Source organism: Maniola hyperantus, chromosome 9 (genome assembly GCF_902806685.2).
Source record: "Maniola hyperantus chromosome 9, iAphHyp1.2, whole genome shotgun sequence".
In the NCBI taxonomy this organism is placed as follows: domain Eukaryota; kingdom Metazoa; phylum Arthropoda; class Insecta; order Lepidoptera; family Nymphalidae; genus Maniola; species Maniola hyperantus.
The window spans coordinates 14,639,310-14,662,050 of NC_048544.1; the positions used below are offsets into that span (position 1 = coordinate 14,639,310).

At 37.4% G+C, this 22,741-nt stretch overlaps 1 protein-coding gene across 2 annotated transcripts in view; it reads left to right on the forward strand.

The window, feature by feature from the left end:
- Positions 1-22,741, forward strand: part of LOC117984848 (cholesterol transporter ABCA5-like) — a 61,272-nt gene that overhangs the window by 20,344 nt on the left and 18,187 nt on the right. For both annotated transcript variants that reach the window (XM_034971507.2, XM_034971508.2), the window contains exons 2-11: positions 9,752-9,905; positions 10,605-10,784; positions 11,690-11,862; positions 17,752-17,992; positions 19,039-19,265; positions 20,070-20,148; positions 20,224-20,331; positions 20,805-20,948; positions 21,462-21,612; positions 22,365-22,506. In XM_034971507.2, the coding sequence (XP_034827398.1) occupies positions 9,752-9,905; positions 10,605-10,784; positions 11,690-11,862; positions 17,752-17,992; positions 19,039-19,265; positions 20,070-20,148; positions 20,224-20,331; positions 20,805-20,948; positions 21,462-21,612; positions 22,365-22,506 (1,599 nt within the window). The remainder of the gene's footprint in view (positions 1-9,751; positions 9,906-10,604; positions 10,785-11,689; positions 11,863-17,751; positions 17,993-19,038; positions 19,266-20,069; positions 20,149-20,223; positions 20,332-20,804; positions 20,949-21,461; positions 21,613-22,364; positions 22,507-22,741) is intronic.

The following is a 22,741-nucleotide window of genomic DNA, read 5'->3' on the forward strand; positions in this document are numbered from 1 at the left end:
CTGTATGTCACAATTGGGACATGAATTAAATTTTCCAATAACAATATGTCTCATTGGGAACATATAAATAGACAACCTTTGACACAATTGGGACAAGTTATATTACATAAACTATTCTCAGTAATTCCGCTTATCACACCAGGAATAAGTCCATACATAGTCGGTATTCTTTTCTCCCATTGTGCCACTTGGTTCATCATAAATATTCTCAGGAATCACCGCTTATCACACGAGGAATAAGTCCATACATAAGTCGGTATTCGTTTCCCCTATTGCTTGTTGGCTTATCATAAACTATTCTCAAGAATCACCGCTTATCTCACCAGGAATAAGTCCATACATAAGTCGGTATTCTTTTCTCTCATTTGCCGGTTGGTTCATCATAAAATATTCTCAGGAATCACCGCTTATCACACCAGGAATAAATCCATACATAAGTCGGTATTCTTTTCAACTATTCTCAGGAATCACCGCTTATCGCACCAGGAATAAGTCCATACATAAGTCGGTATTCGTTTCCCTTATTTGCTTGTTAGGTTATCATAAATACTCTCAAGAATCACCGCTTATCACACCAGGAATAAGTCCATACATAAGTCGGTATTCTTCTCTCTTATTTGCTCGTTAGGTTATCATAAAATACTCTCAAGAATCACCGCTTATCACACTAGGAATAAGTCCATACATAAGTCGGTATTCTTTTCAGATATTCTCAGGAATCACCGCTTATCGCACCAGGAGTAAGTCCATACATAAGTCGGTATTCGTTTCTAATATTCTCAGGGATCACCGCTTATCGCACCAGGACTAAGTCCATACATAAGTCGGTATCCTTTTCTCTTATTCACTGGTTGTCAGTTCGTTTAGAGTCTAAAAATAATAATCACATTCATAACAATGACACGTTATATCATAACAATATTAAACACCATTTTTTTTATTAGCTTCCCCAAGACAGCCACCAGAAGCGATTATTTGTGTACAGTCAATAGAATGAATATTATAGTGTCAACGTTTATGGCAAACCCGCTAAGTGTTTGCTCCCTTAATATCTCATTTGATTAATCTTCTTCTTAATTTGCTTTATGGCTTTCAGTAATTTGATTAATGATTTGAAAGACTAGTTATCGAGACTATTGATTTCAACACTCAAATCGATATTCTCAACTATTTGTGGAGTATCTACAGTAGTAAACATCTTTAGTTCACCGTGGGCTCTACCGCGGTTGTTTGACAGCTACAATGTCACGATCGCAATCATCTCTGATTGGTTAATGCTCGCTCACTATTGGCCACAATGCATTGTTGCAACAAGAATCGCACAAATTCAGCCAATCAGAACAATAATGATTGATGCAGGTTTTAGACAATCGCCCTACGTGTAATGTCTGCAGGTGATAATAATTGTGCAACTCGTTTGAAATTTTAATATAATTTAAGGGCACACACACAAGAGACAAATCCGTCTTTTGTTTATAATAATTATATTAATAATTTATTTATTTAGTAAAAATATGCATCTCATAAGCTCCTTTTTCCAAAGTCAAATAGCTAGTCAAAATTTGGGCAGTAAAGGTAGGGAATCCGTTTCTCCACTATTTATCCGATGGGGCTTGCAAGGTTAAGATTTACACTTCTCTGTATACTGACAATTTCATTTCTTATTTCAGATCTAAACCTAAGTCAGAGATCGAATTATTCGTGCATTATTTATACCCGAGAAACAACGATATGATAAAATTATGTGTTAGTAGGCTATATAAAGAAATACAACAATCCAGACCCTGTTATACATAACATTGCCACAGTCATTGCCGCTTCATTTAATAACACCTTCGTAACTCTCTTTTGTTATTAGAGACACATGTTTTAAAGTTTCCTTTACTCGTACATAAAAATTGAACTTCGTAACTTAGTATTTCTTTCTAATTTCTATTATTACAGCAGATAGTATCATCTATTAAGTTGGTAAGCCAATCCAATAATAACAACAGTAAATATGATGTACTTGGTAGTTAACCTGTTGTTCAGTGTGTGTTTTTCCGAGGTAGTAAGTACCTAAAGGCTTTGATTTATGAAAGCAGATTGTACAACAAGGGCACCAAACAAGCCACTTGAGCCGAGTTATAAACACTGATTTTCACTTCGATTGCGAGGAAATGTAACAATATAATATTACTATAAGTACATATCTATAGATTGACCGAAAAGAGTAGGGATTAAATGAGGGTGCTGTAATGAGTTTGTAGGTAGGTATAGGTCGCAACCTCAATACAAGTGCAAAAGTTCACTGGCACCATAGAAATTACATAAATTCTTTCTCATCCATATGTCATTCAGAGAGACTGTTGTTTACCTCTAAATACCTTGTGTATAACAGCATGAAACGCACTTTAGTCCTCTTATAGCCTGCGTAAAATAGAACCTTACGAGCATGAGAAGTGGAAACGTGTTTTTATTTTATTATTATTTTTATTTTCCAAATTCTAAAAATCACGAATGCATGTCATCTATTAGTATAAGAGGATGTCAGCTACTAGTGACTTTATATGAATGTGATAGCTCACATAATTTTACCTTTTTTAATTATAAAACTCTAAGAACATTTGAAAGAACCACTGTTATGCTGATAAATAAATATTTTAATTCAAGTCCATTTATTTATTTTCATCTGATCTGATCAGTTAAATTCACTTTAGGTTAATATAATAATGATTCAATTCATTTTCCTTTCATAACCTCACCTCTCCTTAAATGGTGGTTGCAGCAAATGTAATTTATAATTTCCACAAGGGTGAGCAAACGGAACAAAAGTACATACTAGCACTTAATATAAATTTTATTGGTATAAGAATCAAATAAAATTCCAACATCCACATGGCTACTTTCGTGAGCATGAGTGTTGTATGTCTTTCTGTTTCTGGTATGTACATAGTTAGATTAATTCAAACCTGATATTTCATACCCTATACTTACTAGGTATTCAAAGTAATCTAATAACTCTAATTTGGTCGAATAAGTAAACCTACAGATTCAAAATAGGTTCAATGTTGTTGTTCTTTATCTAGTGGACCAATTAATTATTTATTAGCTGATCCACCCCAGGTCTAATTTTCCAAAATCTTTTCTTTATGTCCAGTAGTAGCTTAGTAGAGAACTCAAATCATATTTGATTATGCAGGGCCTGCGGGTTGATCTATGTCTGTCAGTACATAATACAGACTATTCAGTCGGTAGATAGGTATTCAATGGGTGCATCTGGCAATCGACTCTATTAGTCTCCCTATCACTGTCTATCATTCTCACAACCATACCATGCCTACCATATACCCAAATCCAAAAATCTTACATTAAATGGTAGGTAATGAAAACACATGCACCTGACACATATTTCAGGCATTCTATCCTTAAATTGTACTAAAATATTACTATGTGTATAGTTAAGTATGTAATTATTTAATTAAAGAAGAATAACTACTCATATTGAGACTATTCAATTCAAAGTTTTAAGACTTTATTTTAGTTACTAGGTAAACTAGATTTGCCTCAATTAACCATAGTAGTATTCAGATGTTTCTTACCTTCTTATTACTGTATTACATAACAATACCTTGAGGTTACAGCCTCCATCATAATGAGGCAGGCCGGGATGGCTTTTTTTTCTTTTGTATCATTACAACAGGCCTCACACCAAGAGTTACTGTGTTCTTATCCGATCCATGCAGGTACATGACTGCTTCCAATCACAACTTGAAGGTTATGTGCACTTCTCCACCACAGATGCAGGCCAAAACCACTTGTTCATCTCACATTCGTCGACCTCATCGTCAAGTCGGGGTCACAGGGTCGTGGACATCATCAGAAAAGTTGTCAAAACATGAAAAAAATGGTAACAGTTGAATAATCTCGGAAATATTTCATTTAAGTGACACCAGTATCAAGTACATAGCTACTTGATTATATCAGACCCCTGTATATAACCCAAATTTTGCACTAAAACCATTGATTGACCCATTGATGTAGATATGACCGTTGTTATTGTAAGATTATTATTTCTATTTTTAACTAAAGCACATGTACATATTTCTTTTTTTTAAAATGATTGTTGAATGATTTAAATTAAGACTTGAATAAAATTATATTGTTAACATTACTTCCTAGATAGATAAAGTTAAGTAGATATTCATTCTAAATTTTCACATTTTATTATGCTATGATAATGTACTATAGGTAATAATTTGCACACTCAGTTATTGGTTGAATGTGTTAGATCAAAACAGATTTAAGACCAAATTGTACCACATTCTAGCAAATAAACTCTATTTTTTATATTTCTACACTAGCTCATGTATCAAGTACTTACCTACATAATAATCTAATTGTTTTCTTGATTCTACTTTAATATAGGTAGGTGCCTATTTGGTTTAAAGTATTTCATATCACTTATTACCTTATTTCGATTTTAAAATACAAGGTGTTAGTACTACGGTGCGTTGCATCCAGTCTTGAAAAATATACTAATACTACTTATAACTTCATAGATCAAATCTTGGGCTAGGTATGTCCCTACATAATAATCCATTAAAGCGGTCAGAACAAAACTATAATCCCTTACTTTGAACTCTCAAATAAGTCATAATGCTGATATCTACTTACTATTAATAATTATAGCCTTCACTTACTCTGTTCTAAAAGTATCAATTGGTAATATTGTAACTTATCAAATACCTACTTAGGTATTTTGATGCAGTAATCTAACATTAGGCACTCTTAATATTCACCCATGCTTTAATGAACATCCACTGTAAGAAGGTAAGTACACAGATTCACCGCTTTCAATACAACCAATGGATGCATTGGACCCATCGACCTACGTACTTCTGCTTGTTCCAGACAGTGCAAGGTGCTTTCCTCAAACCAATCTCTTGAGTAGTTGCGTTGGAGACAAGTCCTCCAACTCGACACAGGTCTACTCAAGTACTCCCAAAGTAATAGTGTAGCACCATTGCAGTTTGTATATATTTCATATTCACTTTGTTATTCGTTCAGGTAGGTTTCTTCATATAATTTCCGATATAAGTACCTAATAAATATGTTGCTATGCGTCTTGTACAGGCACTTTTAACATCTTCCAGGATAGACCCGCATTTTTGGGCATGAATCACATCCAATCTTCTGATATAAACAACTTAACCTCCAATCCGGGTTTATTAGTCTTGGGATGACCCTAATATGAATCAAACGCAGTTCCGATGTCCACAGTCTTATATTCAGGTACACTTGTAACATCCACTTAGTTTATATCTAGCTTAATTAATCACCTAGTACTTATATCTCGCTTAATTACTTTTATCTCGTCCATCTTTTTTTCTCACTGCGTCCGTCCGACGCCGCTACCACTGTCACACCTCCACTCACGGGTGACAGATGGCAGGTTTTCTGTGTTGCCTACAATAGTTAGAGTTGAGACGCGGCCAAAACGTGTACAAATGGGACGTCATCACAGCTGATACCATCCATCATCCATTGTGATATCACAATCGTTACCTTCGTCGAAAATCGTATGCATCACAGTAGTGATCTTTGTCATGAATCTTCCCTATCACGATCGTGATCCTTGTCGTGAATCATCTCAAGGCCAAACACTTAGGATGTGCCTAAGTGGCCTTGGGGCCAAAGTATGTCCAAATTGTGCAATCTTCCACTTGATCAAAGTTTATAATCATGCAGTTACCTACAGTCTTGTTGGACAATGAATATAATTTAAATTGTAACACAGTGAGACGCGGCCAAAACGTGTAAACGGTAACGTCACAGCTGATACCATCATTCATTGTGATATCAACGCGTGGAAGCTGCATTCGTTCAGACTTGGTATCATTTTATCATTGAACTAAATTATGGGATGCAACGTGTGTACCTAGACACTTTAGCTGCATCCCACATTCAGGCGACCTCCTCTATGGCGGGTGCAGCGGCCATCAGCGCCGAACAGGCCAAGAGCTTTATATTTGTGCCTTTTGGTGTGGAGACCTTGAGGCCGTGGGGCCCGGGGGCTCGAGCTCTTTTTGAGGAAATTTCGAAAAGGGTTATCGAGTCAACCGAACCGAAATTGTCAAAACCAGTATAGCCCAGTCAAAATAGATATTCAAGGTTACAGTGGGTTACATTAATTCGAATAGAGCTGAAAACTTGTACGAATGTTTGGAACACCATTATAAATGAAATGTGAAAAGTCACAATCTATCTGAAATTTGCAAAAAAGTTATTCAAGGTTTAATTTACTTATTAATTTTACAGTTTTACTTTACTTTACTAGATGATGCCCGCGACTTCGTCCGCGTAGATTTAGGTTTTTTAAAAATCCCGTGGGAACTCTTTAATTTTCCCTGATAAAAAGTAGCCTATGTCCTTCCCCGGTATGTAAGCTAACTCTGTACCAAATTTCATCAAAACCAGTTGAACCGTTGGGCCGTGAAAAGCTAGCAGACAGACAGACAGCCAGACACACTTTCGCATTTATAATATTAAGTGTGGATTTATTACTTTGCCCATTACCAACAGTTTCTCAAAGTTGTCAGAGTCTCTTAATAAGGTAATGGGATCTTCCTGTTCTTTGATACCGCGAAGCGTGTCGTAGACTCTTAACTCGGTACTTCCTCACACGGAAATAGTCATATAAGTACGCCTACACATATATCTAGCAGCCCAAAGCAAAGGGAATTATGATAAACTGTGACTTCAATAGCCATAGGTAAGCAAGTATGCGCGGTGATTTTACGGGATCAAAACTCAAAAATCAAATGGTTTATTCAAAATCTACTGATTTTATTATATTATGCGAAAGTGTGTTTGTTTGTTGGTTTATTGGTTTGTCCTTCAATCACATCGTAACGGAGCAACGGATCGACGTGATTTTTGCATGGTATATTTAAAGAACTGAAGTGGTGTTTCCATGGGATTTTTAAAAATCTAAATCCACGCGGACGAAATCGCCGTCATTAGCTAGTCAGGTAGTATCGAATAAATTGGCTTTGACTTTGACTTTGCCTTGATGTACAATGAACCAAAAGCTTAATCCGCTGAAACAAGTCGAATCTGTATGGTGCAACATGCACCATGCGATATGCACCGCTCGCCCTCCCACTGCTAAACATGCAGAAGTGGATTATAAGATTTTAAGGTGGTATTGTCTATGTCTCCTGAGGATGCTCCGATGTCAGTTCAGCGGATTATAGCAAATTAAGCTTTTGGTTAATTGTATATCATGGATTTCCGCAAAGTAACGCCTGCTTCTTACAACATTTGCCTTGATGTCTCACTACCGCATGCGGAACCCGTCGGTGTGCTAACGGAGTAGGTCTATCCGCATTAGCCATTAAAGGATCCCTAGAGGCAAATACCAAGGACGTGCTTACCGCTTCTAAAGTTACAAGGTCGACCTAGCGCGCCATCATTTGTTACACCCTACAGAAATTAACGGCACTAACGGAAGTTATTCTAGGGCACGTTTTCAAGGATTTGGTTAACTGAGTCGTAAGTCTAGATTGGCGTCGATTCTAATAACTTTATATAAACTAAATTTAGAGTAGGCGTAACTGCAGCTTTTTCTTTTTGATATTGCTAAAAAAGGGGTAAATATGAGTAGGAAAACATTATTAATAGTCGTGCCCGTGAGATTATTATTAAAGTAAAAAAATATTTTGCAAAAAAAGAGAAGGAGGATTCAAAAATATTACTTCAGATATCACTCAGTCACTTAAAATGCGTTTCACACCAGTCAAGAGTCAAGACGTGGGTATTACGAACCAAATTTTAATGGGAATTTATAACTAACTACTTCAGTGTAGTTGATTAATTATATAATAATAGCTGATGCCCGCGACTTCGTCCGCGTGGATTTACATTTTTCAAAATCTCTCTTTGATTTTCCGGGATGCAAGCTATCGCTGTACTAAATTTCGTCAAAATCGGTTGAACGGATGGGCCGTGAAAGGCTCTCAGACAGACAGACAGACAGATACACTTTCGCATTTATATGTAGTATGGATTTGCCAACTTTGTTCGGTAGATTAAGTTATAGGTTTAATATATACTAGTCCGCGTGGACTACACAAATTCCAAACCCCTATTTCACCCTTTTAGGGGTTGAATTTTCAAAAATCCTTTCTTAGCGGATGCTTGCGTCACAATAGCTATCTGCGTGCTAAATTTCAGCCCGATCCGTCCAGTAGTTGCAGCTGTGCGTTGATAGATCAGTCACTCAGTCAGTCAGTCACTTTTTCCTTTTATATATCTACTGAATGAACAACTGATATATTATTATGTATTAAGTGAGGTATTGTATGCAGGTTTTCTCTATAGCGTAGGACCTTCCCTATTTAGAAAGGATTTTCAGATATAACATCCGAGTGAAGCTGGAGTGGTTCAGTTAATGTTGGTTTTTACACTACTAGGTACTATACATATTTAGATGTAATTGTTTACTGTCCCAAAAAACATGCAAGAATAGTTCAACTTTCATACAAAACTTTAACGATCATTTGCCATATAAGCTCCATGTCACGTCAAACAAAGGGCACCCGTAGATAATGGTGTTGCAGGGCGCGTCCGGAAGTGGCGCCAGGTGCGTGGCGCCAGGGGGTCTATGTTATGTAACGTGATGGGGAAAGTTATGGGGTTATCGCTCGTTTGAATTGACCGCCTTATGTCTGCTTTTGTATATTATAGACCCCTCAAAATGTACCGACTTGGTTTACTTTAGTAAAGTTGATTTTTAACCGACTTCAAAAAAACGAGGAGGTTCTCAATTCGTCGGAATCTTTTTTTTTTTTTTTTTTTTTTTTTTTTATGTATGTTCCCCGATTACTCGAAAACGCCTAGACCGATTTTGGAAATTCTTTTTTTGTTTGAAAGGGTATACTTCAAAGTTGGTCCCATTTCAATTTGGTGAAGATCTGAAGAACATCTTCGAAGATAGATACTGGAACTCCTCAACGGATAAGAGTAAATTGCTCGCGATCAGTGTAATAGCTTAGTAAAACAGTAGACTTTTAACCAGTCATAGCATAATTCCATGGGGCCACTAAAAATTGTGAAATAAATTTTTTTTACAAAAAAAATAAAAACCGACTTCGTTACACAAACACTAAAAATTGAAAAATAATTTAATTTATTACCGAATATATTATGTATACAAGAGTTAATATAGTTCCATAATAATATTTTTTGGGGTCGGTGTCAATGAGGTGCCATGGTGGAGTCCCATAAAAATATGAAGTCTAGACGATTCACGCAGCTAAAGCTAATTGGCACCGGCACCAAAAAGTATTATTATGGAACTATATTAACTCTTGTATACATAATATATTCGGTAATAAATTAAATTATTTTTCAATTTTTAGTGTTTGTGTAACGAAGTCGGTTTTTATTTTTTTTGTAAAAATTTTTTATTGTTCGTGGAGAACATTTTTGCAATTATTGTAAGTAGGTAGTAATTTTATAAAGTTATCGGAAAATCTGTTCGTTTTTTAGCAGATACGATAATAAATAAGCAAATAGATTTCTAGATAAGTATTTCTCATTTAATTCAATCACAATAAGTAAATCGGCAGGTTACCCGATTTTTACCAGCCTTTCCGAGAGTTTTATAACGAAAGGAGAAGGTTGAAGTACTGTGCAGTCACATCGTAGTCTTATAACCAACCACCAAATAATATATGTGTTTTAAAATCCATGTTGTTTGTTACAGAAAATGCGAGAAGGAACCAGACTGCTTGGCGATAGGTAGCAGATTGCGGGGCACCATGGGCACTCGACCGCCCGCGTCCTTCTGGCCACAGCTGTGGGCCACCACGGTCAGAAACCTGCTGCTGAAGAAGCGCGACACTAGGAAGACCCTCGCAGTGAGTATCGAATAACTCGATGACAATTGCAGACTATGGGGCGCGATAGATACAGGACGCGCGACGGCTCGTGTGAGTGTCCTCCTGGCCATAACCGTGGGCCGTCGTGGTCAGAAACCTAATGCTGAAGTAGGAAGAACAGCATTGAAACAGTCGAGGAGTTGACAGAACCAAATTAGGAAATTGGAAATCTAGCTAAGTAGATAGAAAGAATGAAAGAAAACTAGATTATTCATCTTATGCCTAAGGTACAAACAAACTTAAAATTAATGGTTAGTAGGTAGTAGCGTTTATTTTTTCACCTCTAACTAGGGCTAAGTACCTACAAAGAATTTCATAGAAAAGTTACCCAAAACAAAGCCAATCTACCAACTTGATTTACCAGCTTTATATACCTAACTACTTTATTATATAAAATCAAAAAGCTGACTGACTGACTGATCTATCAGTGCACAGCTCAAACTACTTACTGGACGGATTGGGCTGAAATTTGGTATTCAGAAAACAATATTAGACATCCGCTAAGAAAGGATTTTTGAAAATTTAACCCCTAATTGTTACCCCCTTAGGAATTGAAAGTTGAATAATAGGGGGGTTGCAATTTTTGTAGGTAGTCCACGTGGACGAAGTCGCGGGCATAAGCTAGTTGATAATAAATATAAACTCAAAAAAAGTTTACGTACGTTTCTGATATTTCAGGAAGTTCTGGTTCCTCTGTACTCGCTGGGCGTGCTGATATTCCTCAAGATGCTGGTGCCGAACCCCAACTTCCCTGAAGTGAGCAAGCCTGGTCGGCTGCTGCGCATCCATCATGACGCCATCTCGGAGAACCATTCCGTCGCCGTCGTCGCTGATTGGGAAACTGCTAACGGGACCTTGGTGAGACCACTAATTAAAATAAGCCCTATAAGTTTTGGAGTCAACAAACTCGTCACTTGACTTTTTAAATTGAAAATGTTACAGTAAAAAATCAGCCAAGTGCGAGTCAGGCTCGCGCAATGAGGGTTCCGTACTACAGTCGTATTTTTTCGACATTTTGCACGATAGTTCAAAAACTATGATGCATAAAAATAAAAAAAAATCTGTTTTAGAATGTACAGGTGAAGACCTTTCATATGAAACCCCACTTGATATAGTCACTCACTTCGAAAGTTGAAAATACTAATTATTAGTTCATGACCACAATTTAATTTTTTTTGTGTGATCTAACCCTAAATTTTTACCCAAATGTCAGCTATAAGATCTACCTACCTGCCAAATTTCATGATTCTAGGTCAACGGGAAGTACCCTGTAGGTTTCTTGACAGACAGACGGACAGACAGACAGACAGACAGACAGACAGACAGACAGTCAGACAGACAGACAGACAACAAAGTGATCCTATAAGGGTTCCGTTTTTCCTTTTGAGGTACGGAACCCTAAAAATTACAGTAATCTAATTACTGTTCAAATCATACCCGCGTCGTATGGTGCCAAGAGTACTGGTTCCACGCAGAACAGCCAGGCTGATTCTTTGCGCAAAAAAAGAGCCAGCCACCACGCGGTGAAATGTCTCATATACTCGTTTTTAATATCTGATTACGACAAAAACCTATGATTTATCTTTACATTTATAATACTACCGTTATCGTTATACTAGCCACCACCAAAGCCAATGCGATCTGACCCAAGATCTGACCCAAATTAGGAGAGATAATAATTTTCAAAAAAAAATTAAACTAGGAATAAAAGCTCAATCCACTAAAGCCTTCATAGCTGGTATTATATAAAGCTTTTCTTCCAGGGTTTCCTGGAAGACATCAACTTGATGTTGACGGAGTCAGGCCAGCACCCCATCCACTGGATCCGGTACAACACCACGGAGGAACTGAACGACGCCTACCACAGCGACGCCAAGAGGTTCCCCCTCGCTGTCATCTTCCATACGGACCCTGGCCTCTTTGGAGAAACTCTGAGGTTAATAACCATTTTTGTGGGATAGGCTTTCGCTTGACGACAATCATGCCTGAGAAACAGAGCAAATGGTGAGGTCTAGATCGAAGCGCGCTTGCCTAGAAGATGCTTAGTCACTGTTGCTTATAAGGTATTCAAGTTATACTTGGCAAGTTCTGAACTTGATTTCGACTGTTTTTCACAAAACAAAACAGAGACAAAATTTCCTCTTCTTTGTTTCTAGATTACGCTGAATATTCAATCCAAAGTCCATCTCCATACCAATTTTATAAATTCGAAAGTATTTGTGTCTGTCAGTCAGTCTGCTAGCTTTTCACGGCCCTTTCGTTCAACCGATTTTGACGAAATTTTATACCGAAATAGCTTGCATGATGCATCTTGAGGTAAAACCAACGAGTTCACACAGGAATTTGAAAAACTTAAATCCACACGGATGAAGTTGTAGACATCTTCTTGGAAGGTTGTACTTTGGTGGCTCAAAGAGTTCCCACGGGATTTTTAAAGATCTGAAACCACGTGGTCGTGCGAAGTTGCGGGTGTGAGATTTAGATAAAGAGAAGAAAAGTTAAGACAGTGGGCTTTAATAGTGATGATCAATAGAATCTAATGACGACTAATAAAAGTTATCATCTATCAATTATTTGAAATGTAGGTAGTTGTAAATTTTGTCAGGTAATGCCAAGTAACTAAAATTCAAGCAAAGCATCTGCTGTGTTATTTTAAAGTTAGAATCCTAATCATCTAACTGGTTTCTATAATAATTAGTAGCTAATAACCTAGTGTTTACTTTTATCTCAATGTATAAAATAAATAGCAAAAGAGGGTAGGTTATAAATACAGAAGTAAAACCAACCAAGTCGAATAATAATTAATCATTTATTGAAAGATCTTTAATACTTTAATCTTTATAGACCTATCTGTATTTTGTTGTATTTCTCAGCATAGGTCTATTTCATATTAAAATGAATCTACCACCCGTTTCCAAAGGTGTTTCGTTGTGGAGAAGAAATGGGCAAAGAAACTCCACAACACACATATTTTAAAAGCATTACAACATTCCATAATACATAACATAATATCTAAACATATTTGGTACATGGTTATAATAACTAAACCTTTATAAGGCAAGTGACCGCCGGCCTCGTTTGCTCTGGGCTGGAGAACCTCACCATTCAATTATAATAATTAAACTGTCATTTGTTGTTAACACAAGGATTGAACTAACACCGAATCAATTTCACTTGGAGACTGTACGATACTGTGGCTCCTCTGTCGAGGTAGCTACTTTTATATCTTCCCATCGCAAAACAGGCGGACGTCGACCATCACATGATATTTTTTTAATAATTATTTATGTTGGTACAATGGTAGGTACCATTGTACCAACATTGAGATTGTTGACATTATTATTAATTTACTTAAATAATATTATTTGCAACATGTATTGACGGTTTACCTATTATTGTTTTACTACATTAATTAAGGACATAATATAATTGATGATTTACATTACAATAAGATACTATTAAATCATAGCCTTTTGAGTTGGGTAACATTGACGTTGTATCCTGTCACGGCATAACGATTCTGTTCAAAATATTACTACAAATATTTATTTTAGACTCCAAGTTTATGATTAGATAAATTTTAGCATAATAATCATGGCTATATTTTTAATCGTGATATGACACGGCCATGCTGATAAGTACTTCGCTCCCGAAGTACATAGGGAAAAACAGAAGGGGAGAAAAAAAAAGAAGAAGAAAGATCTAGCTAAAAGCTACAAAAAAAAATATCTGTAAGCTAAAAAAAATATCTATAAGCTACAGCTAACTAACCAGTTGCTACCCCCTCTCGGTCCTCCCACCTGCTGTGCGTGTAGATCTAGACTGAGAGGGTCAGCAACCCCAGCAGACTTTTTGCCTCCGTCCTTTATTGCAGGGTACCTATTCCCCTGCTGGTGGGACATAACGGCAAAGCAACAGGGCAGGACACCAGCAGCCTAACTCCCTAACTGGCTGCACCCCATAAATAGGGTCTTGTACTAGACTCTTGCCTAGTAAAGACTGTACGCTAGCGCCGTCCGAACAAGTCACCTAACATTACTAAACCAAAAATATATATTTTTTTTTAGCATTAGTATTAGTAATGATTAGCTTGAGCAGCCCTAACTAACTGGCCTAACCGCTGCCCGCCCATAAATGGGTCTTGTACTAGACTCTTGTCTAGTAAATACTGTACGCTAGCACCGTCCGAACAAGGCGTCTAACATTACTAGCCTAATAATTTATTATTTTTTTGCGTTAGTACTAGTAATGATTAGCTCCAGGCAGCCTAACTACCCTGCCTAACTGTCTGTCCGCCCATAAATGGGTCTTGTACAAGACTCTTGTCTAGTAAATACTGTACGCTAGCACCGTCCGAACAAGGCGTCTAACATTACCAGACCAAAAAAAAAGAAGATAATATAATATCATTATTTTCCGTTTTCCACATAGTACAAGGTAATGATTAGCTCCAGACAGACCTAACTAACCTAATCCCCTTTGTTCCACTTGAGAATCACAATTTTTTTTTTTTTTTTTCTTTCTTTCTTTTTTTTTTGTTTGTTTTGTTTTGGTTCCCCTTTAAGATAATATTTTTGTTTTCTTTCCGTCATTTAATATAAATGACGGCCATTCGGCCATCTTGATAAGTACTTCGTTCCCGAAGTACATAGGAAAATAAAAAAACTGCAGCCAGTGAACAGTGGCAACAAAAGTACCGACATAAAAAAAAAGTAAGATTGCTCCATCCACAAAACGATATTCAATGATTCAACGTCAATGTTATTGTCATAAAAACTAGGGTAGCTAGACGTCAGACCGAAATTAGAGTAGAAGAGAATGTTTTCTTTGTTGATTATGTTTTATAAACAAGTGTAGTGTATGTATCTCAAACCAACTCAAAACAAGAATAAATTAAAACGCGTTGTAACGTAGGTAGTTATTACTTGAGTAGGCAATCTGCTTTACGTTGTTTTAAGAAAAAGAAGTTAGTTGATTAACAAAAGTTACTTGAGCATCTCTTTTTAGAAAAGAAAAATAGTTGAATTATTTTAAGAAGGAGAATGAATAATTAATATAGTTTAAGTTTAAGTTACATAAATCAAAATAGTGATTTCTTCTTGTTTTGAGTTGTAAGCAAACGGTACGATGCAATGTCTCTAAAGCAAACCTACTGATTTATTCGTTATTTAGTTTCGGTATATCATAACCTTCTAAATGATTTCACATTGTTATATACTTTATTATAAACCGCTCGGTCAATCTGACGCCTAACTAGACTTATTCTTATCTAAATAAATTATACCACAACACGTGGTTTATCTAACTAATTAAAAATCTTTTATGATTACCCTCACAAAAACTTTTTCATAGAAACAACACCACAAAATCGTGGTTTTAAATTTACACTTTTCTTCACACACAACGCACAAAATTGTACTTAGCTTGATCAAACGACGCGACGTTTCAACCGGCGATGCCACACCAGCACCAAGTGCCACTGACAACAGAGTTGCCCCTCGCTTTGGGATCATCGGGCACCAACATCAAGTGCCACCGACGACAGGCGGTAGCCTGTCGCTTCGAGGAGAAGCCGTATCCACGATTGCTGAAAGCATTTGAAAAGTATTAGTATTGCGACAAGAAAAGAATTATCGTATCCCACTTCTGATGTGAGATTTAGATAAAGAGAAGAAAAGTTAAGACAGTGGGCTTTAATAGTGATGATCAATAGAATCTAATGACGACTAATAAAAGTTATCATCTATCAATTATTTGAAATGTAGGTAGTTGTAAATTTTGTCAGGTAATGCCAAGTAACTAAAATTCAAGCAAAGCATCTGCTGTGTTATTTTAAAGTTAGAATCCTAATCATCTAACTGGTTTCTATAATAATTAGTAGCTAATAACCTAGTGTTTACTTTTATCTCAATGTATAAAATAAATAGCAAAAGAGGGTAGGTTATAAATACAGAAGTAAAACCAACCAAGTCGAATAATAATTAATCATTTATTGAAAGATCTTTAATACTTTAATCTTTATAGACCTATCTGTATTTTGTTGTATTTCTCAGCATAGGTCTATTTCATATTAAAATGAATCTACCACCCGTTTCCAAAGGTGTTTCGTTGTGGAGAAGAAATGGGCAAAGAAACTCCACAACACACATATTTTAAAAGCATTACAACATTCCATAATACATAACATAATATCTAAACATATTTGGTACATGGTTATAATAACTAAACCTTTATAAGGCAAGTGATTACAATAAAATATAAGAATACTTAACTTTAGATAAACCGCCGGCCTCGTTTGCTCTGGGCTGGAGAACCTCACCATTCAATTATAATAATTAAACTGTCATTTGTTGTTAACACAAGGATTGAACTAACACCGAATCAATTTCACTTGGAGACTGTACGATACTGTGGCTCCTCTGTCGAGGTAGCTACTTTTATATCTTCCCATCGCAAAACAGGCGGACGTCGACCATCACATGATATTTTTTTAATAATTATTTATGTAGGTACAATGGTAGGTACCATTGTACCAACATTGAGATTGTTGACATTATTATTAATTTACTTAAATAATATTATTTGCAACATGTATTGACGGTTTACCTATTATTGTTTTACTACATTAATTAAGGACATAATATAATTGATGATTTACATTACAATAAGATACTATTAAATCATAGCCTTTTGAGTTGGGTAACATTGACGTTGTATCCTGTCACGGCATAACGATTCTGTTCAAAATATTACTACAAATATTTATTTTAGACTCCAAGTTTATGATTAGATAAATTTTAGCATAATAATCATGGCTATATTTTTAATCGTGATATGACACGGGCATCATCTAGTAATTTATAATTATGATGAACTAAGTGGTGGTGGTGTCTTCTCTTAGCATGCTAAGAGCCAAAAGTTGGCCTACATTAAATAAAGGCATTTGAAGACTATTTTATTTCTCCAAAATCTACATTTTTAATGCTTATCTACAAATTTAAGCTTTAATGTTATGCTGATTTCGATAGTACCATTATATTCTGCTTGGTCAGGACGTTAGTTCAAATTGGTAACGAACTTATGTTATAGTGCATTCAATATTAACTGGCGTGTTTCCACTTGAGACTGTCATTAGCAATAACAATAGGATTACATTCGACATGCCATGTATACAATAGGGGAAATAAACCAAACGCGCAAAGAGCCCATTCATTTTTAAAGGAGACGGTTCAACCTTAAATATTTTGTCGCAAACCAACCAGTGTTGATACTTTTGAATTCATCCGCCACGACTTAATCCTATTGTTATTGCTAATGACGGTCTCAAGTGGAAACACGCCAGTTAATATTGAATGCAATATACCTGTCTGCATCAGTTTGATGATGTTCAAATAGACATATGAACTGATCTTGAGGAGTTCTAATGGGATTATTACTAAGAAACACTTATTACTAAGAACCCTATCCCTATTAATAAGAAGCAGTGATAGCCTAGTGGTTAGGACGTCCGCCTTCTAATCGGAGGTCGGGGGTTCGATCCCGGGCACGCACCTCTAACTTTTCGGAATTATGTGCGTTTTAATTAATTAAATATCACTTGCTTTAACGGTGAAGGAAAACATCGTGAGGAAACCTGCACGCCTGAGAGTTCTCCATAATGTTCTCAAAGGTGTGTGAAGTCTACCAATCCGCACATGGCCAGCGTGGTAGACTATGGCCAAAACCCTTCTCACTCTGAGAGGAGACCCGCGCTCTGTAGTGAGCCGGTGATGGGTTGATCATGATGATGATGAAGAACCCTATTATAACAAAATAATTTGTACAGGTACACCATCCGCACGAATCCCTCACGCGATGGCGGCACTCCCTCCACCAGGACTCTAACAACGTCGCCCGCCAAGTGCCGAGAACGGACCGGGTACAAAGACTGGTCCTCCGACTGGTCTCGGGGAGGACAGTTGATACCACTCTCGGAAATGCACAGGGAAGACCAGTGTCCGGCCCTCCAGTACTATTATACTGGATTTCTTGCTCTCCAAACTTTGATCGATTATGTTAAAATCAAGGTAAGTGGTAGAATGATAAGGTATTACCTTTTAGGGCCTATAGTTCTAGATGATATAGAAAGTTTACCCGACTGAGTTTTTTGTGGGCTCTTCTCAGACCTGGCTGCGTCTGGAACCCTCATAGCTTTAGTTTTAAGTTTACGTAATTAATTATCACCATTAACGATGGTGATGGTGATGGGGGGGGAGACGATCGGCAGCTGTCTCCCCCCCCCACCCCAGCCACCCTCACAACGGGCTCTACGGGCAGCGGCACGTGCGTCCCGCAGTCAAAACCGCGGCGCGTGCGCGAACGGACTCCCTTGAAAAAGGACCCCGTATGGGTTCGAAACTAGTCGGGCTAACATCGACTACACACGTGAGTAAAGCCGGGACAGATAGTATTTATCACCATTAAGTTCATCATCTAAATATATAAAAGGAAAAGGTAACTGACTGACTGATCTATCAACGCACAGCTCTAACTACTGGGCGGATCGGGCTCAAATTTGGCGTGCAGATAGCTATTATGACGTAGGCATCCGCTAAGAAAGGATTTTTAAAAATTCAATCCCTAAGGGGGTGAAAAAGGGGTTTGAAATTTGTGTAGTCCACGCGGACTAAGTCGCGAGCATAAAATAGTTATCTTATAAATTCTACTACTGACAATCAAAAAGTGTAGAATGGTACCCATTTGAACAAATTTATAGATAGAACTCTCCATAGAAAAATTAAATTAAGACCAAATTATGATTTAAACTTGAAAATCCACAAGCTCAGTTGTGACATCAAATGATAATTAGGTAATATAATATCTACACAAATTGAATTTAGCTTAGATGCTCAAACAATGGCTTGAATTTTGAAAAATCCTTTCTTAGCGAATGCCTACGTCATAATAGCTATCTGCATGCCAAATTTCAGCCCGATCCGTCCAGTAGTTTGATCGTTTGCTCGCCATTTTTATTAAAAAAAAGTTTTTGTTAGCGTTCTGGTTACACCCTGTATAGCCTAAGCGCTTGGCTGCAATCGGACCTCCTATAATGTTTTATCCTCATTTTCTTTAGATGGACACCGGCACCAGCTTCTTCCCGCCCCGCGTAGATCTTCGACAGTTCCCCAAACGGCAGCACACGGGTGACTGGCTGGTCATCTTCAGGGTCATCATGCCGATGTACATGGTCATGACCCTGTCACAGTTCATCACCTACCTCCTGATGTTTGTGGTGGGGGAGAAGGAGAAGAAGATTAGGGAAGGGATGAGGATAATGGGGCTCAAGGATAGTGTGTATTGGTAAGTGAATGTTTGATAGAACATGCGAGTCAGACTCGCGTACTGAGGCTTCCGTACTACAATCGTATTTTATCGACATTTTGAACGATAAATCAAAAACTATCAAGTCTAAAAATAAATAAAAATCTCTTTCAGAATTTACAAGTATCCCACCCTACCCTTACACATACCCTTACCCTTGTAGTGTACCCTTTCACATGGTATCCCACTTGGTATAGTAATCTTACTTTGAACGTTGAAAAAAACAAAAACACATTTTAATTTTTTTCTTGTGATGTAACCACAAATTCACGGCTTTCCGATTTTTCCCCTCATGTCTACTATAAGACCTACCTTTCTGCCAAATTTCATGATTCTAGGTCAACGGGAAGTATCCTATAGGTAGGACAGACAGACAACAAAGTGATCCTATAAGGGTTACGTTTTATTCTTTTGAGGTACGGAACCCTAAAAATGAAGATACCTTGATAAAAATAGGCATTCTTAACTAGCTGATACTTAAGTCAAGATTCTGGCGTGCCAGTAGCACGAAGGTCGACATGGCAATCGGGGTATGGTGGGGGGACGCCCCGCATACCCGCACGTCACCCGCGCTATCCCGCACCGGGTTAGCGCGAGGGCTGTGCGGGTGTGCGGGGCATCCCCACCCCGATTGCCATCTCGACCTGTCGCAAACAACACATGGTCTTTGTTAGCTATAGAAAGGAAATCCTTTTAGTTTTATCCTTATCTGCCGCAGATTTAGAATAATGTTTTTTTAGTCTTTCTGGTTTTCTTTAAAGTATTTTTGACTTTTGTTTTCAGGGGTTCATGGTTTTTGATCTACGCTGTATTTGTTACCATCTTGTCTCTTGTCAGTACTGTACTACTCTTTACTTTAAAGGTAATTGCCATCATCATAACTATTTATTTATTACTATTAATTAAAATTAAATTAAACACGCTAATATATTTTCAGGTTTTCCAACATTCGTCGTACATTCTGATTTTTCTACTGATGTTATTGTTTGGATTTACAATCATTACCTTTGCGTTCATGTTGACGCCGTTCTTCGATAAAGCTAGGGTAAGTGAAGAAGATCCCTCAATTTAATTCATGATTCCATTAGTTTACGATCCAATTTTAGACGCAACGAAACCATGAAAATACCAAGGTGTTAATAATATCTCCTTAAAAGAACAGTGAATAAGTATTTTATAGGTAGGTGCGCTCTACCTTAGCTTAGGCTGCATCATAATAAAATTTATGCGCGTCAAAGGTTTACAAAACGTCTGTTCTATGCTTATCAGCAACATCTATAACTCCTATTGGAACTAAACTTTTATACATTTTCGCTTTAATTTGACTTCAAATTTATAAAAGCTACTTAATTTATGCACAGTTTATTCCTAGCCTTTATCGGCCTCAGAAGAATTGTAATAGGAACGCTTATTAGAAAGAAAAAAATTTTAGAAAGTTGTGCCACACATTTCCAGTTATACAGTCAAGAGACCTCAAGCAGAAGAAGCACCGATATTAACTCTTGTTACATCTTCCAGACTGCAGGTATTCTAGGCAGCTTTGCGGTGAACTTAATGAGTGGCCTGTACTTCATCCAAGTGTTCGTGTCCAACGCTGACTCCCTCGCCTTCTGGTTTGTCTCGCTTATTAGCTCCAGCTGTTACGCTCTGGCCATGGATAAGGTGCGTGGATTTTATTTAAAGATCATTGTAATTCTTTTATTTTTCTCAAATAGGAATTTATTGGGGACGGTGAGCCTCCCTTGGTAAGGTATACCGTGTTTAAAGAATAAGTAATATCTAAATAAATAAAAGGAAAAGGTGACTGACTGACTGACTGACTGATCTGTCTACGCACAGCTAAAACTACTGGACGGATCGGGCTAAAATTTGGCATGCAGATAGCTATTATGACGTAAGCATCCGCTAAGAAAGGATTTCTCAAAATTCAACCTCTAAAGGGGTAAAATAGGGGTTTGAAGTTTATATGAAAGTCCGTCAGTTTTGAAGATGTCGATATTGTCTATAAAGAATCCATTTAACCGATTTTGATGAAATTTTGTGTAGAGATAGCTGGCATCTCGGGGAAGGACATAGGCTACTTTTGATCCCAGAAAATCAAAGAACTCCCAGCGGTCCCTAATCGCGGTGAAATGTCTCGTATTTTTTTAGCACTAAGTCTTGGTTTACTTACAGGCTTTAGTACTGGACATGGCCGGCGTGGGAGTGACATGGGAGAACCTGTGGAGTGGGCCGGGAGTCCCGTTTGGTGGCAGTCTCATCATGATGGCTGTGGACACCGTACTGTACGGCCTCGCTGCCTACTGGCTTGACGCTGTCGTACCTAGTATGTTAAGATTTATTTCTGTGTCGTATTCCTCATTGCTGAGTGTTGTGGCCCATTTCCAATCTATACTCAATATTATAAATGCGAAAGTGTGTTTGTTTGTCCTTCCTTCACGCCCTAAGCAACCAATCGACTTGATTTTTGGCATAGCGATAGTTGAATGGAAGGAGAGAAACATAAGCTACTTGATATCACGGAAAATCAAAGAGTTCCCACAGGAATCAGCTAGTAATCACATAATAGTAAGAGTTTCTTGGGATTGCAATGCGGTGGGTTCCCAGATTCTTTCGCATCCTACAAAGAGATTGAGATTCCGACTAATGTCAAGACGTTGAATACGTTAAGAAGTTAGGATAATTTCAGAAAGCTCGGAAAGGCAGCACTCCTTTAATTTTTTTTTCTATCATAAAGCATACATGCAGCATCATAAAGCATAGATACAGTGGCAGTTTTAATCTTACTACTTACCATCTAGTCTGTGGGCTAATATTTTTTTTTTAAATAAGAATAAAAGCCAAGTTACTATATAATATTCCCCTTTCCCCTCCAACTAAGCGTAAAGCTTGTGCTAGGAGTAGGTACGACAATAGTGCAACAACTACTGTCGTACAACAGACGGAAACGTTTAAGTGCGGAAACCAGCCCAGAGAGAGAAGAAGAAGAACCGTTGAGCTAATAAGTACCTAATATTACTTTAGCTAAAACTTCTACATATGAATTAGAAAATTAATTGACAGAAACATTATTTCTAGGTGAATACGGTATAAAACAGAAGCCCTGGTTCTGCTTGTTACCATCGTTCTGGCTGGGCAGTCGTCGAGGACGAATCTCAGCTGTTCACTTCCACTCCAACGGCGACACTGCTCACAACAAGGACATCGAACCCGTACCTAAGTGAGTTGCAACTCACACACAACTTCCCGAACACGGTTAGTGTTGTGTTCGGGAAGCTTCGGAATGTCTTCTCGTCCAAAATGTTTCAGTGCCTGAAGACCGAAGTCTTCGAACAGTATTACCCAGTGATAACATACCGATCTGAGACGAGGTTGCTTTATAAAAACCTCACATCACAGAGCTCTTTACAACAAAAAAATACTCCTTATGGAAAACATTACTGAGGAAATTACTG